This window comes from Ranitomeya imitator, chromosome 1, assembly GCF_032444005.1.
Source record: "Ranitomeya imitator isolate aRanImi1 chromosome 1, aRanImi1.pri, whole genome shotgun sequence".
NCBI lineage: Eukaryota > Metazoa > Chordata > Amphibia > Anura > Dendrobatidae > Ranitomeya > Ranitomeya imitator.
In genome coordinates this window covers 890,869,745-890,886,407 of record NC_091282.1, presented here as the reverse complement: position 1 = coordinate 890,886,407, position 16,663 = coordinate 890,869,745, and the positions used below count along the sequence as shown (strand labels likewise).

General features: G+C 43.8%; 1 protein-coding gene across 1 annotated transcript in view; it reads left to right on the top strand.

The window, feature by feature from the left end:
• FRAS1 (Fraser extracellular matrix complex subunit 1) overlaps positions 1-16,663 on the top strand; it is an 845,787-nt gene that overhangs the window by 810,834 nt on the left and 18,290 nt on the right. Inside the window, exons 69-70 of the mRNA XM_069743201.1 lie at positions 15,806-15,965; positions 16,102-16,218. Of these exons, the coding sequence (XP_069599302.1) occupies positions 15,806-15,965; positions 16,102-16,218 (277 nt within the window). The remainder of the gene's footprint in view (positions 1-15,805; positions 15,966-16,101; positions 16,219-16,663) is intronic.

Genomic DNA, 16,663 nt, shown 5'->3' with positions numbered 1-16,663 from the left:
TTTTCTCACAGTCATTATATGTGGGGGGCTGCCTATTCCTTTGGGGAATTTCTCTGAGGCAAGGTAGGCTTTATTTTCTATTTCTAGGGCTAGCTAGCTCTGAGGCTGTGACGAGGCGCCTAGGGAGCGTCAGGAGCGCTCCACGGCTATTTTTAGTGTGTGTGATAGGATTAGGGCTTGCGGTCAGCAGAGCTCCCACATCCCAGAGCTCGTCCTGTATGAGTTTAACTATCAAGTCGGGTGCTCCTAACCACCAGGTCATAAGAGCACACAGCAGGTCCTGGCGTGATTTAAATCGTATGAGTTATTGAAGTCATCAGGTGAACATTTGGTTTTTCTTTATTAGTCAACAAATAACTACCGTTGGAATCATAAGTTTACATCCACTTAGGTTCAAATATATATTAATGTTCTGAAAAGCAGGAAAACAAATTCGAAGCGGGGTGATGTGAGGGAAAAAAAAAAGCAATCCTGCCATTGTTTTTTGAGCGTTGGTTTTAAGTTTTTACCATTGTGCACTAAAAATTACCTGGCAATATGATTTTTCAGGACACAATGATACCAAACTTGAAAGGTTTTTATAGTTAAGTTGATTAAAAAAATTCAGAACTTTGCAAAAAAAAAATTTTTTGTGCTTACACTTTCTCATTACTTTTTTTTATTTTTCAATCAACAAACTTGCATGGCCTTGTGTTTTGCATGCTGAGCTGCGGTTTTATATATTTACTAGATGGTGGCCCAATTCTAACGCATCGGGTATTCTAGAATATGTATTATTTATGAAGTTTTCAGAATAATGCAATTTATACACAGGATTCGGCCGTGCGTGACCAATTAGCGAAGCGTGGTTCAAATTCCGCACCAATTCGCGGCCGGACTGTCGCTGATTGTTCGCGGCTGGCTCCAGGTTTTTGAGGGCCCCGGGCGAAAGAGTCTCATTGGGCCCCCCTCTTTAACACATACCACAATTCATGATGCACAGATACAGCAGAGAAATATACCACAGCCAAGTAGCATATAGCACAGCCACATAGCATATAGCACAGGCCACATAGTATATAGCACAGGCCACATAGTATATAACACAGCCCACGTAGCATATAGCACAGCCACGTAGCATATAACACAGCCATGTAGTATATAGCACAGCCCACGTAGCATATAGCACAGCCACGTAGCATATAGCACAGCCACGTAGCATATAGCACAGCCACGTAGCATATAACACAGCCATGTAGCATATAACACAGCCACGTAGTATATAGCACAGCCCACGTAGTATATAGCACAGCCCACGTAGTATATAGCACAGCCCATGTAGTATATAGCACAGCCCACGTAGTATATAGCACAGCCCACGTAGTATATAGCACAGCCCATGTAGTATATAGAACAGCCCATGTAGTATATAGCACAGCCCACATACTATATAACACAGCCCACGCAGTGTATAATAGCCCATGTAGTATATAACACAGGCCACATAGTATATAACACAGCCCACGTAGTATATAGCACAGCCACGTAGTATATAGCACAGCCACGTAGTATATTGCCCATCCATGTATATTGCACAGCTACGTAGTATATAGCACAGCCCACGTAGTATATAACAGCCACGTAGTATATAGCACAGCTCACGCAGTATTAAACACAGCCACGTAGTATATAGCACCTCCCACGCAATGTATAACACAGCCCACATAGTATATAGCACAGCCCACGCAGTGTATAACACAGCCCATGCAGTGTATAATACAGCCCACGCAGTGTATAACACAGCCCACATAGTATATAGCACAGCCCACGCAGTGTATAACACAGCCCACGTAGTATATAACACAGCCCACGCAGTGTATAACACAGCCCACGCAGTGTATAATACAGCCCATGCAGTGTATAGCACAACCCACGCAGTATATAACACAGCTCACGTAGTATATAACACAGCCACGTAGTATATAACACAGCCACATAGTATATAGCACAGCCCATGTAGTATGTAGCACAGCTCACGCAGTATATAACACAGTCACGTAGTATATTGCCCAGCCACATAATATATTGCACAGCTACGTAGTATATAGCACAGAGACGCAGTATATAACACAGCCATGTAGTATATAGCACAGCCACGTAGTATATTGCCCAGACATGTATATTGCACAGCTACGTAGTATATAGCACAGCCCATGTAGTATATAACACAGCCATGTAGTATATTGCCCAGCCACGTAATATATTGCACAGCCCACATAGTATATAGCACAGCGACGCAGTATATAACACAGCTCACGCAGTATATAACCCAGCCCATGTAGTATATAGCACAGCCCACGCAGTATATAACACAGCCCACGTAGAATATAACACAGCCCACGTAGTATATAGCAATGTGGGCACCAAATCCCTGTTAAAAAAATAATTAAAATAAAAAATAGTTATATACTCACCTTCCGGCGCCCCCGGATCCAGGCGAGGTGTTTAGCAATGCTTCTCACGACGCTCCGGTCCGAAGAATGCTTTGCGGTCTCGCGAGATGATGACGTAGCGGTCTCGCAAGACCGCTATGTCATCATCTCGCGAGACCGCAATGCATGACCTGGAGCGTCGCGAGGAGCAGGAATGGCGTCGGAAGGTGAGTATATAATGATTTTTTATTTTTTTATTAATTTTAACATTAGATCTTTTTACTATTGATGCTGCATAGGCAGCATCAATAGTAAAAAGTTGGTCACACAGGGTTAATAGCAGCGTTAATGGACTGGCGGCCACGACCAATCAGCGACGCGGGATTTCCGTGACAGACGGACAGGTGGAAGTGCCCCTTAGACGATTATATATATAGACTAGATGAAGGCCCGACGCTATCGCATCGGGAGGGCAGTAATATCACAATGGGGGCAGGCTTTGCAGCGCTGAGAATTCTCCCCCCATGTGCTCACTCACCTATCCACTCTCTCTTTCCCCATGTGCTAACTTCTCCCATCTGCGCTCTCTTCTTTGACCTGTCTACCCCATGTACTATCCCCCTTGTCTGCTGTCTCTCTTCTTCCTGTGCTGTGTTCTCCCACCTTGTGCTGTCCCGTTTGAGCTGTCTCCCCCCTGCCCTCTTTCTTTCTCACCCCTGTGCACTTTCTCTCTCCTCCATCTGCTCTCCTCCCCATCAGGGGAGGAAGCAAAATACAATACCGACATTACAGCAGGAGATTGCAGAGACTACATTTTGTGAGGTAAAATATTGTATAAAAACAGTCAGTGAAATATTTTACCTGACAAAAGAAATCCTCTGTGATCCTATGCTGTAATGTCAGTATTGTCTTTTGCTTCCTCCCCTACCCAGGAGATGTGGTATGCTCCGTACACGGTCAGACACAGACTATTTTTAAAATGAACTTTTGTTCGTGGGAAAACCCCTTTAATGTGACCGGCATCCTTCTTTGATTTGGTGCCATTGTTTTTCCAGCATGTGGTTCGTTTGCATGGCATTCCGGAGAACATCGTCTCGGACAGAGGTTCCCAGTTTGTTTCGAGGTTTTGGCGGTCCTTTTGCGCTAAGATGGGCATTAATTTGTCTTTTTCTTCGGCTTTTCATCCTCAGACTAATGGCCAAACCGAACGAACTAATCAGACTTTGGAGACATATCTGAGATGCTTTGTTTCTGCTGATCAGGATGATTGGGTGTCCTTCTTGCCTTTGGCTGAGTTCGCCCTTAATAATCGGGCCAGCTCGGCTACTTTAGTTTCTCCTTTTTTCTGCAATTCTGGTTTCCATCCTCGTTTCTCTTCAGGGCAGGTTGAGCCTTCGGACTGTCCTGGTGTGGATGCGGTGGTGGACAGGTTGCAGCAGATTTGGACTCATGTGGTGGACAATTTGACATTGTCCCAGGAGAAGGGTCAACGTTTCGCTAACCGCCGGCGTTGTGTTGGTCCCTGACTTCATGTTGGGGATTTGGTTTGGTTGTCATCTCGTCACGTTCCTATGAAGGTTTCCTCTCCTAAGTTTAAGCCTCGTTTCATTGGACCATATAAGATTTCTGAGGTTCTTAATCCTGTGTCATTTCGTTTGGACCTTCCAGCTTCTTTTGCCATCCATAATGTGTTCCATAGGTCGTTGTTGCGGAGATACGTGGCGCCTATGGTTCCCTCCGTTGATCCTCCTGCCCCGGTGTTGGTCGAGGGGGAGTTGGAGTATGTGGTGGAGAAGATTTTGGATTCTCGTGTTTCGAGACGGGAACTCCAGTACCTGGTCAAGTGGAAGGGTTATGGTCAAGAAGATAATTCCTGGGTTTTTGCCTCTGATGTTCATGCTGCCGATCTTGTTCGTGCCTTTCATTTGGCTCATCCTGATCGGCCTGGGGGCTCTGGTGAGGGTTCGGTGACCCCTCCTCAAGGGGGGGTACTGTTGTGAATTCTGTTGTCGAACTCCCTCCTGTGGTCGTGAATGGTACTTCGGCGAGTTCTGTCTATGGGCTCCCTCTGGTGGTTATGAGTGAAGCTGCTGCTTCTGAGGTTCCTTACACAGGTGACGTGGTTTATCCTTTGGTTGGCTTCTCTATTTAACTCCACTCAGATCGTTACTCCATGCCAGCTGTCAATGTTTTAGCATTGGTTTAGTTTAGTTTAGTTTGCTCCTGGATCTGCCTGGTGACCTGTCTTCTCCTGCAGAAGCTAAGTTCCTTATTGTTATTTTTGCTCATTGTTTCTTTGTCCAGCTGGTTATCCTGATTTTGTCTTGCTAGCTGGAAGCCCTGGGATGCAGAGTGGCCCCATCGCCCATCCCCCCCTGTACCGTGAGTCGGTGCGGAGGTCTTTTTTGCACACTCTGCGTGGTCTTTTGTAGGTTTTTGTGCTGACCGCAAAGATTCCTTTCCTATCCTCTGCCTATTTAGTAAGCCTGGCCTCTCTTTGCTGAAACCTATTTCATTTCTGCGTTTGTGACTTTCATCTTTTCTCACAGTCATTATATGTGGGGGGCTGCCTATTCCTTTGGGGAATTTCTCTGAGGCAAGGTAGGCTTTATTTTCTATTTCTAGGGCTAGCTAGCTCTGAGGCTGTGACGAGGCGCCTAGGGAGCGTCAGGAGCGCTCCACGGCTATTTTTAGTGTGTGTGATAGGATTAGGGCTTGCGGTCAGCAGAGCTCCCACATCCCAGAGCTCGTCCTGTATGAGTTTAACTATCAGGTCGGGTGCTCCTAACCACCAGGTCATAAGAGCACACAGCAGGTCCTGGCGTGATTTAAATCGTATGAGTTATTGAAGTCATCAGGTGAACATTTGGTTTTTCTTTATTAGTCAACAAATAACTACCGTTGGAATCATAAGTTTACATCCACTTAGGTTCAAATATATATTAATGTTCTGAAAAGCAGGAAAACAAATTCGAAGCGGGGTGATGTGAGGGAAAAAAAAAAGCAATCCTGCCATTGTTTTTTGAGCGTTGGTTTTAAGTTTTTACCATTGTGCACTAAAAATTACCTGGCAATATGATTTTTCAGGACACAATGATACCAAACTTGAAAGGTTTTTATAGTTAAGTTGATTAAAAAAATTCAGAACTTTGCAAAAAAAAAATTTTTTGTGCTTACACTTTCTCATTACTTTTTTTTATTTTTCAATCAACAAACTTGCATGGCCTTGTGTTTTGCATGCTGAGCTGCGGTTTTATATATTTACTAGATGGTGGCCCAATTCTAACGCATCGGGTATTCTAGAATATGTATTATTTATGAAGTTTTCAGAATAATGCAATTTATACACAGGATTCGGCCGTGCGTGACCAATTAGCGAAGCGTGGTTCAAATTCCGCACCAATTCGCGGCCGGACTGTCGCTGATTGTTCGCGGCTGGCTCCAGGTTTTTGAGGGCCCCGGGCGAAAGAGTCTCATTGGGCCCCCCTCTTTAACACATACCACAATTCATGATGCACAGATACAGCAGAGAAATATACCACAGCCAAGTAGCATATAGCACAGCCACATAGCATATAGCACAGGCCACATAGTATATAGCACAGGCCACATAGTATATAACACAGCCCACGTAGCATATAGCACAGCCACGTAGCATATAACACAGCCATGTAGTATATAGCACAGCCCACGTAGCATATAGCACAGCCACGTAGCATATAGCACAGCCACGTAGCATATAGCACAGCCACGTAGCATATAACACAGCCATGTAGCATATAACACAGCCACGTAGTATATAGCACAGCCCACGTAGTATATAGCACAGCCCACGTAGTATATAGCACAGCCCACGTAGTATATAGCACAGCCCACGTAGTATATAGCACAGCCCACGTAGTATATAGCACAGCCCATGTAGTATATAGAACAGCCCATGTAGTATATAGCACAGCCCACATACTATATAACACAGCCCACGCAGTGTATAATAGCCCATGTAGTATATAACACAGGCCACATAGTATATAACACAGCCCACGTAGTATATAGCACAGCCACGTAGTATATAGCACAGCCACGTAGTATATTGCCCATCCATGTATATTGCACAGCTACGTAGTATATAGCACAGCCCACGTAGTATATAACAGCCACGTAGTATATAGCACAGCTCACGCAGTATTAAACACAGCCACGTAGTATATAGCACCTCCCACGCAATGTATAACACAGCCCACATAGTATATAGCACAGCCCACGCAGTGTATAACACAGCCCATGCAGTGTATAATACAGCCCACGCAGTGTATAACACAGCCCACATAGTATATAGCACAGCCCACGCAGTGTATAACACAGCCCACGTAGTATATAACACAGCCCACGCAGTGTATAACACAGCCCACGCAGTGTATAATACAGCCCATGCAGTGTATAGCACAACCCACGCAGTATATAACACAGCTCACGTAGTATATAACACAGCCACGTAGTATATAACACAGCCACATAGTATATAGCACAGCCCATGTAGTATGTAGCACAGCTCACGCAGTATATAACACAGTCACGTAGTATATTGCCCAGCCACATAATATATTGCACAGCTACGTAGTATATAGCACAGAGACGCAGTATATAACACAGCCATGTAGTATATAGCACAGCCACGTAGTATATTGCCCAGACATGTATATTGCACAGCTACGTAGTATATAGCACAGCCCATGTAGTATATAACACAGCCATGTAGTATATTGCCCAGCCACGTAATATATTGCACAGCCCACATAGTATATAGCACAGCGACGCAGTATATAACACAGCTCACGCAGTATATAACCCAGCCCATGTAGTATATAGCACAGCCCACGCAGTATATAACACAGCCTACGTAGAATATAACACAGCCCACGTAGTATATAGCAATGTGGGCACCAAATCCCTGTTAAAAAAATAATTAAAATAAAAAATAGTTATATACTCACCTTCCGGCGCCCCCGGATCCAGGCGAGGTGTTTAGCAATGCTTCTCACGACGCTCCGGTCCGAAGAATGCTTTGCGGTCTCGCGAGATGATGACGTAGCGGTCTCGCAAGACCGCTATGTCATCATCTCGCGAGACCGCAATGCATGACCTGGAGCGTCGCGAGGAGCAGGAATGGCGTCGGAAGGTGAGTATATAATGATTTTTTATTTTTTTATTAATTTTAACATTAGATCTTTTTACTATTGATGCTGCATAGGCAGCATCAATAGTAAAAAGTTGGTCACACAGGGTTAATAGCAGCGTTAATGGACTGGCGGCCACGACCAATCAGCGACGCGGGATTTCCGTGACAGACGGACAGGTGGAAGTGCCCCTTAGACGATTATATATATAGACTAGATGAAGGCCCGACGCTATCGCATCGGGAGGGCAGTAATATCACAATGGGGGCAGGCTTTGCAGCGCTGAGAATTCTCCCCCCATGTGCTCACTCACCTATCCACTCTCTCTTTCCCCATGTGCTAACTTCTCCCATCTGCGCTCTCTTCTTTGACCTGTCTACCCCATGTACTATCCCCCTTGTCTGCTGTCTCTCTTCTTCCTGTGCTGTGTTCTCCCACCTTGTGCTGTCCCGTTTGAGCTGTCTCCCCCCTGCCCTCTTTCTTTCTCACCCCTGTGCACTTTCTCTCTCCTCCATCTGCTCTCCTCCCCATCAGGGGAGGAAGCAAAATACAATACCGACATTACAGCAGGAGATTGCAGAGACTACATTTTGTGAGGTAAAATATTGTATAAAAACAGTCAGTGAAATATTTTACCTGACAAAAGAAATCCTCTGTGATCCTATGCTGTAATGTCAGTATTGTCTTTTGCTTCCTCCCCTACCCAGGAGATGTGGTATGCTCCGTACACGGTCAGACACAGACTATTTTTAAAATGAACTTTTGTTCGTGGGAAAACCCCTTTAATGTGACCGGCATCCTCTGCCTGTAGACACATCGCGCATCTGCCACTGGGAATTCGCGCAGGCGCAGTAAATCAGACAGCCGCTATCTTTGTGCAGACAGATAGCGGTCATCACATTAAAACTGCGCATGCGCTCCTCCTGTACAAAGATGGCGGCGGTCAGTGAATCATTCGGCTGATCCCAGCGGCAGCGTGCTCACGACAGTGTTATGCTGGTGGTCCCGCACAAGAGGCTGCGTACAGCGTATAAAGTATGTGTGTGTGGTGTGTATGGCTTATACAGTGTGTGTGGTGCGACGGTGTTCCGCTGGTGGTACCGCACAAGAGGCTGGTACCACCAGCAGTTTCCATGTTGATATACCCATCACTTGGGTGTCCCAATATGGCGTTCGGTGAACTTCCGCCGCTTGGAATTCTGGGATCCGGACACATCTGGACGGAACAGGATAAGAAGACATTACAATGTAAGTATACAGTGGGGCAAAAAAGTATTTAGTCAGTCAGCAATAGTGCAAGTTCCACCACTTAAAAAGATGAGAGGTGTCTGTAATTTACATCATAGGTAGACCTCAACTATGGGAGACAAACTGAGAAAAAAAAATCCAGAAAATCACATTGTCTGTTTTTTTAACATTTTATTTGCATATTATGGTGGAAAATAAGTATTTGGTCAGAAACAAACAATCAAGATTTCTGGCTCTCACAGACCTGTAACTTCTTTAAGAGTCTCCTCTTTCCTCCACTCATTACCTGTAGTAATGGCACCTGTTTAAACTTGTTATCAGTATAAAAAGACACATGTGCACACCCTCAAACAGTCTGACTCCAAACTCCACTATGGTGAAGACCAAAGAGCTGTCAAAGGACACCAGAAACAAAATTGTAGCCCTGCACCAGGCTGGGAAGACTGAATCTGCAATAGCCAACCAGCTTGGAGTGAAGAAATCAACAGTGGGAGCAATAATTAGAAAATGGAAGACATACAAGACCACTGATAATCTCCCTCGATCTGGGGCTCCACGCAAAATCCCACCCCGTGGGGTCAGAATGATCACAAGAACGGTGAGCAAAAATCCCAGAACCACGCAGGGGGACCTAGTGAATGAACTGCGGAGAGCTGGGACCAATGTAACAAGGCCTACCATAAGTAACACACTACGCCACCATGGACTCAGATCCTGCAGTGCCAGACGTGTCCCACTGCTTAAGCCAGTACATGTCCGGGCCCGTCTGAAGTTTGCTAGAGAGCATTTGGATGATCCAGAGGAGTTTTGGGAGAATGTCCTATGGTCTGATGAAACCAAACTGGAACTGTTTGGTAGAAACACAACTTGTCGTGTTTGGAGGAAAAAGAATACTGAGTTGCATCCATCAAACACCATACCTACTGTAAAGCATGGTGGTGGAAACATCATGCTTTGGGGCTGTTTCTCTGCAAAGGGGCCAGGACGACTGATCCGGGTACATGAAAGAATGAATGGGGCCATGTATCGTGAGATTTTGAGTGCAAACCTCCTTCCATCAGCAAGGGCATTGAAGATGAAACGTGGCTGGGTCTTTCAACATGACAATGATCCAAAGCACACCGCCAGGGCAACAAAGGAGTGGCTTCGTAAGAAGCATTTCAAGTTCCTGGAGTGGCCTAGCCAGTCTCCAGATCTCAACCCTATAGAAAACCTTTGGAGGGAGTTGAAAGTCCGTGTTGCCAAGCGAAAAGCCAAAAACATCACTGCTCTAGAGGAGATCTGCATGGAGGAATGGGCCAACATACCAACAACAGTGTGTGGCAACCTTGTGAAGACTTACAGAAAACGTTTGACCTCTGTCATTGCCAACAAAGGATATATTACAAAGTATTGAGATGAAATTTTGTTTCTGACCAAATACTTATTTTCCACCATAATATGCAAATAAAATGTTAAAAAAACAGACAATGTGATTTTCTGGATTTTTTTTTTCTCAGTTTGTCTCCCATAGTTGAGGTCTACCTATGATGTAAATTACAGACGCCTCTCATCTTTTTAAGTGGTGGAACTTGCAATATTGCTGACTGACTAAATACTTTTTTGCCCCACTGTATATTAAGATTAGCTATATTTTGTACTTCATTTTAATGTTTACTTTTTTTAGTCCCTCTAGAGGACTTGAATCTTTGATCGCTTATACTAGCGATCAAAGCTTATACAGCATTGCTGTGTTTTATGTAATTGACATTCTCCTATGAAGCCCAGCTATGATGGCAGCAGTATGGGCCTTCAACAGGGCTCCTGCTTCCATGGCATCTCATTATCTTCCTGCGATGGGAGCTTGTACACAAGTGCTCCAGAAAGCAAACCATTTAAATGCCACTTTCGGGGACGGACAGCTTCATTTAAAGGGGAACTGTATTTTCATTGGAATTTGCATAAATTAATATTTGTAATCTTATCAGAGAATTCTGCACCTTTCTCCATTTATGAAATAATAATAATCTTTATTTTTATATAGCGCTAACATATTCCGCAGCGCTTTACAGTTTGCACACATTATCATCACTGTCCCCGATGGGGCTCACAATCTAGAATCCCTATCAGTATGTCTTTGGAATGTGGGAGGAAACCGGAGTGCCCGGAGGAAACCCACGCAAACACGGAGAGAACATACAAACTCTTTGCAGATGTTGTCCTGGGTGGGATTAGAACCCAGGACCCCAGCGCTGCAAGGCTGCAGTGCTAACCACACTTCTTTCCCTTTCCTATCCTGCCTCCTGAACTCACCACCACTATTGCTCTATAATTTACTCCATACTTATTCTGCTTCTGTCTGTGTGTTAACTAAGGGATTCAATGCAGGAAATCAGAATCCCACTCTGCGCTGTGTACGGGAGAGCTCAGAGCAGCAAGTCTCCTCCCACCAGCTCAGAGTCAATTGACAATGTAGAATTAGTTTGCAGAGGGGAAAACTGGTGAAAATGCAGAATACAAGACATACAAGGGCCAGCAATAATGCTATTCCTAATGAATGCTCACAGGCCAGCTTATTTTTTAATAGTTGCTTGAAAGTAGCAATTGAAGCTAGTTCTGGTCGCTGCTGTTTTGGGCAGATGCTGGTTATGTAATACAGCTAGCATCAGCTTCCGAGCCCGCTCCATACACGAAATTTGCGCCACAGCTCATTAAGGAGTTAAAATGCCTAGTTCTCCTCTCCACAGATTATTTTTCAAGAAACTATAGTTTAAAGAGGACCTTTCACCAGTTTGATCAAGAGTGTGATTACATGGGGGAGGGGCAGTAGAGCAGAGCTGAGATTTGTCTCTTTACAAACATATCTGCAGCTGAAGCTCTCGTACAGTGCTGTCAACTCTGATGTTTACCCCTTCCTCCACACTGACTGCTAAGAGATGAAAGGTGTATGTAATCACACTCATCTGTACTCTACTTTGGGCACTTTGTAATCAGACACCGCTCTGCAGAGAGACCAGTGAGAAGAGCATACGGTCTGTCATTACATGCATAACACATGAGAAATCCTGTTATAACCTAATGCCTGGGCATGTTCTTTTTTTCCACTCTTTGTTGGTGCCTGCTTATGATTGGTCAACATGATACAGGGAAGAAGTACATGCCACGAGAGAAGAATCTCTAGTAAAGTTTAGTTGGGCTTATCAGCTAATATCTCCAAAACAGAAAGATATTGAAAAAATAAAATCCATGCTTTATTCAGCTCTGCAGCTACTATTCCGTGATTTGGCTAGATTGACCACAGTGGATAGTTCAAGATATATGGGCTGTGCTGCTGGAACAAAGGTTCCTTCTCTAATGGTTATTCAAAGTTTTTTTATTAACTACATATTTCAGCGCCAGACGTGCACCTTTATCAAATAAAAAATATATATATATTTGAATAACAATTGGAGAAGGATCCTTTATTTCAGCAGCGTAGCCTGCATATCGTGAACTATCCAGTTTGGGCAGAAATCTCCTGGAGAATTGACCCCACAGCTATGGGGCTGCGGTAGCTGGTTTTTATGACTGTGCCTTCATAGGAGTTGTGCATTTCACAACACCTGAGATGGTGAGTGCACCTTTACTGTCCTTCATTAGGTTATCATTCAAGTTTTGTGCTCTCTGTTTTCTTCATGATTTGGCTAGTGTAACATACTAAACTGGTAAATAAAGGTCCTCTTTCAGCAAGTTGTTTGGGTTATCTACTTTGTACATGACACAAGCCAATTTTTCTAACAAATAATTACAAAAAGATAATTTGATTTATAATTCACTATATCACAGCTCAAGTGGGTCAGAAGTTTACATACACTAAGTTGACTGTGCCTTTAGATAGCTTGGAAAATTCCAGAAATCAAGTCATAGCTTTAGAAGCTATTGATAGCCTAATTGACATAATTTGAGTTAAATAATTTTTTGTTGTTGTTGTTAAACCTTTGTAAATATATATTTAGTGTAGTATACTCGCCTATCAACATCTTCCCCTGCTTCCACCCATGCGCTCGGGCCTCTTCTGGATCACGTCTTTTATACAAACTTTCTGTATCACACTGGGGTCTATGTGTGAAACAGAAGTTGCTTTTACAATGTAAACATATAGAGCCTCATTATGATGTTCTTTAGTCTTACCTTGAAAATCGGCAAATCAGTTTAGTTCTGCTACCAGAACTGTACCCGAACTTGATCCTGAACCCCATCTGGCAGTTCCCACACTGTCATTCTTGTGACAGTGTGGGAAACACCGGTTCTGACCGGCAGTAACCTTACTGAAGTTGCCGTTGGTCACAACAGTTGGGTATTGTAGTTCCCACACTTTCATACAGAAGACAGCGTGTGAACCAGCAGCTGTGACCGTCAGTGACAAGGTTATCGCCGGTCAGGCGCCATTTGAGATGACTACTGTTGTCATCAGCGTCTCCTGCTCTAATAGCAGCAAGAGCAGGCAACGCTGATGAGAGTATTCACCAGCTGGTGCCTGCTATCCACATCCCCTTTACTGCTATTCACAAGCGCCGGAGACAAAGAAGATGGGCGTGGATTACTGCTTGGGATCATTTTATTAACCTTCGTCCGGCTGAGTAGGTACAATTGTAACTATTCCGTTTTAAAATTGTAATAACTTTTTTTTTCGAAAAGCCGTAGAGGGCTGAAATTTCGTGACATCTCTGCAGTTTTGGTCCAGAATATATTGGCCAAATTGTACAATTGTACCTCTGCAGCCTGTTAACGTTGTAAAATTATGCAGCCTGACAAAGGTTAATAAATAGGTGTACAAGAGCTAGTTGGAGGAGTCTTTAATCAAATAAAGTTTTTTTGTCTGTGTGTATGTTTATTTTTACTACTGAGTTAGTAATGGGAGTGTCTGGCTGACACCTCTCCATTACTAACCCCAAAAATAATTATACTGACTGCCCCCGCACCATGGCAATCGGGGAGAGCGGAGGCTAAGCGTCAGAATGGGCTCATCAAATATGGTGCACCACTTCTTGAGCAGCTGCATGCTGATAATTGTAGGTGGCGAGAATGGCCCAATAACCATGGGCATTCACAGCCTATTAATATCAGCCCGCAGCTGTCTGCTTTCCCTTAACTGGTTATAAAAAATAAACTGAACCCCACACTGTTTTTTTTTTTCATTTATTTATTACTAATAAATGAAAAATATAAATAAATGAAAAAAAACAATGTGGGGTGCCTTCTATTTTTAATAACCAGCCTAGGGAAAGCAGACAGCGGTGAGCTGGTCTCATTATTCTGGAAAGAGACGGGCAAAGCGCCATAATTGACACATCTAATGGACATTCCTTTTTTGGGGTGCCTGCAGGCGGTTATTTTTAGGCTGGGGACCTTCCCAACTTTGAGAATTCCAGCCTACAGCTGTCTTCTTCACCTTGGCTGGTTAACAAAAAGGGGGGAACCCCATGTTGTTTTTTAATTGTTTCATTAATTTAAAAAAAAACGCTGTGAAGGCCCCTCTATTTTTGATAACCAGCCAAGATAAAGCAGGCATCTGAGGGCTGCAGCCCAAAGCTATGTACTAACCTGCGCTTGATATAAAAAATAAGGGGGATGTTTTTTTCTAACATGGTGCGCCGACCAGTCACAGTCATGTCAATACACAGCAATACTTGGTGCTGCAGCCATTCAACAAGTTTTATTATTCTGCAGAACCCGAACAGTAAACTGGACGTACCCTAAGAATTAAGTTTGAGTTGGCTCATCTCTACTCAGTCATTTGGTACTGCAGCAATGTGAAAACCCACTTTAGCCATGTCCACTTAGCGTTGCACGTCAGGGTACTCTTTAAGGATAGATTTTAAAAATTAAGTACCGTATATACTCGAGTATAAGCTGAGTTTTTCAGTACATTTTTTAGTGCTGAAAAAGCCCCCCTCGGCTTATACTGGAGTGAGGGTCCCAGAAGACAGAGGGGGAGCGGCAGCGGCGGAGCAGCAGGTTACAGGAGGCAGGAGCCGGCTACTGCAGCTAAAGCCTGTGCCCGCTGCTAAAGAGAAATGAATGTTCACTGCGCTAGCAGTGAATATTCATTTCTCTTTAATATCGGGCACAGTAGTCGCAGCTTCCTGCAGCAGCCGGGCGATCACGTGTGTCCGCTACTTAAGGGAATAAATATTCCCTGCCAATTGGCGTGGAGGGCAGTGAATATTCATTCCGCTTTAGCTGCTGGCACTGGAACAAGACGCTGCGAGGGAGCTTAGAGACGGTAAGTAGGATGGTTTTTTTTTTAAATGTTTTTCTGATACGGGCCATGCAATGTTTTTCTGATACGGGCCATGCATGCAAGGATTAGGATGTAGAACCATGTATACCAGGAATAGGGATGAGGAGGCCATGCATACCAGGATAGGAATGAGGAGACCATGCATACAAGAATAGGGATGAAGAGCCATGCATACCAGGATAGGGATGAGATGCCATGCATACCAGGATAGAAATGAGGGGCCATGCATACAAGGATAGGGATGAAGAGCCATGCATACAAGGATAGGGATGAGGAGCCATGCATACAAGGATAGGGATGAGGAGCCATGCATACAAGGATAGGGATGAGGAGCCATGCATACAAGGATAGGGATGAGGAGCCATGCATACAAGGATAGGGATGAGGAGCCATGCATACAAGGATAGGGATGAGGGTGCCATTCATATAAGGATAGGGATAAGGAGCTATGCTTACCAGGATAGGTATGAGAAGCCATGTATACAAGGATGGGGATGAGGAGGCTGTACATACCAGGATGATGATGAGGGAACAATGTATACCAGGCTTATACTCGAGTCAATACGTTTTCCCAGTTTTTTTATGGTAACATTAGGTGCCTTGGCTTATACTCAGGTCAGCTTTTACTCGAACATATACAATAATTTATTTGTAAATTGGACTTGGATAAAAAAATGCATATATCCACTATTCATTACTGTATTATGCAGGTCAATTTCTTATGGAGCACCATACTCTTCCTGATATGAAGTCTCGTATTGTGGCACCTGATCACTTGGGTGGCATTGAGTTTGATCTTCAGCCTTTGTGGAGTGCGCAGACATTTGACTCTCCATATCAGCTCTGGAGAGCAACAAGCTCATACAGCAGGTAATATCTAAAGTAACTGTAAAATATTAGTGTTAATAGTCTGAATTCTCAAACTGTATTTGTGTGTGTTGTGTGAATTATGTAGTAGTATTTTTCCAAAGAATCTATAGTTTAATAACTGTATGTTTCCATTCAGGAAAGACTATTCTGGAGAATATACAATCTACTTGATTCCATGCACTGTGCAACCAACACAGTCATGGGTAGACCCTGGAGATAAACCTCTGGCCTGCACAGCCCATGCTCCAGAAAGGTCAGTAAGTCGTTTTTGAGGCTGGTCTTGTAATGGTATAGATCGTGTGAGTGTCTTTACAAAGCCTAAATATATTTACAACATTTGGTAAGTATATAGTTGCAAGCTGCCTTCATTTATACTACACAAAGCTACGTATCTCCTGTGTCCTTCATCAAAATTAAAAACATTTGCAAAACATCTGGTGGCCACCATCTAAAAAATAAGGAAATGAGGGGTGCAATCTATCAAAGTTGGTAATGAATGCCCCTGATGAAGCTGGCGCTAGGAGCAGTGTTTCTTGGGGGACTCTTTGTCAGCATGTGATGCCTTTATGATAAAGGCTTTATCATTCTCTTTCTATTATATTTTTGCTCCGTGGCAGAATGTACAGTAAAGTTTTCCTCATGTAATATTGGAGTAAGGGAGGTTCCTCGCATCATTATTCTGCATATTAATATACATA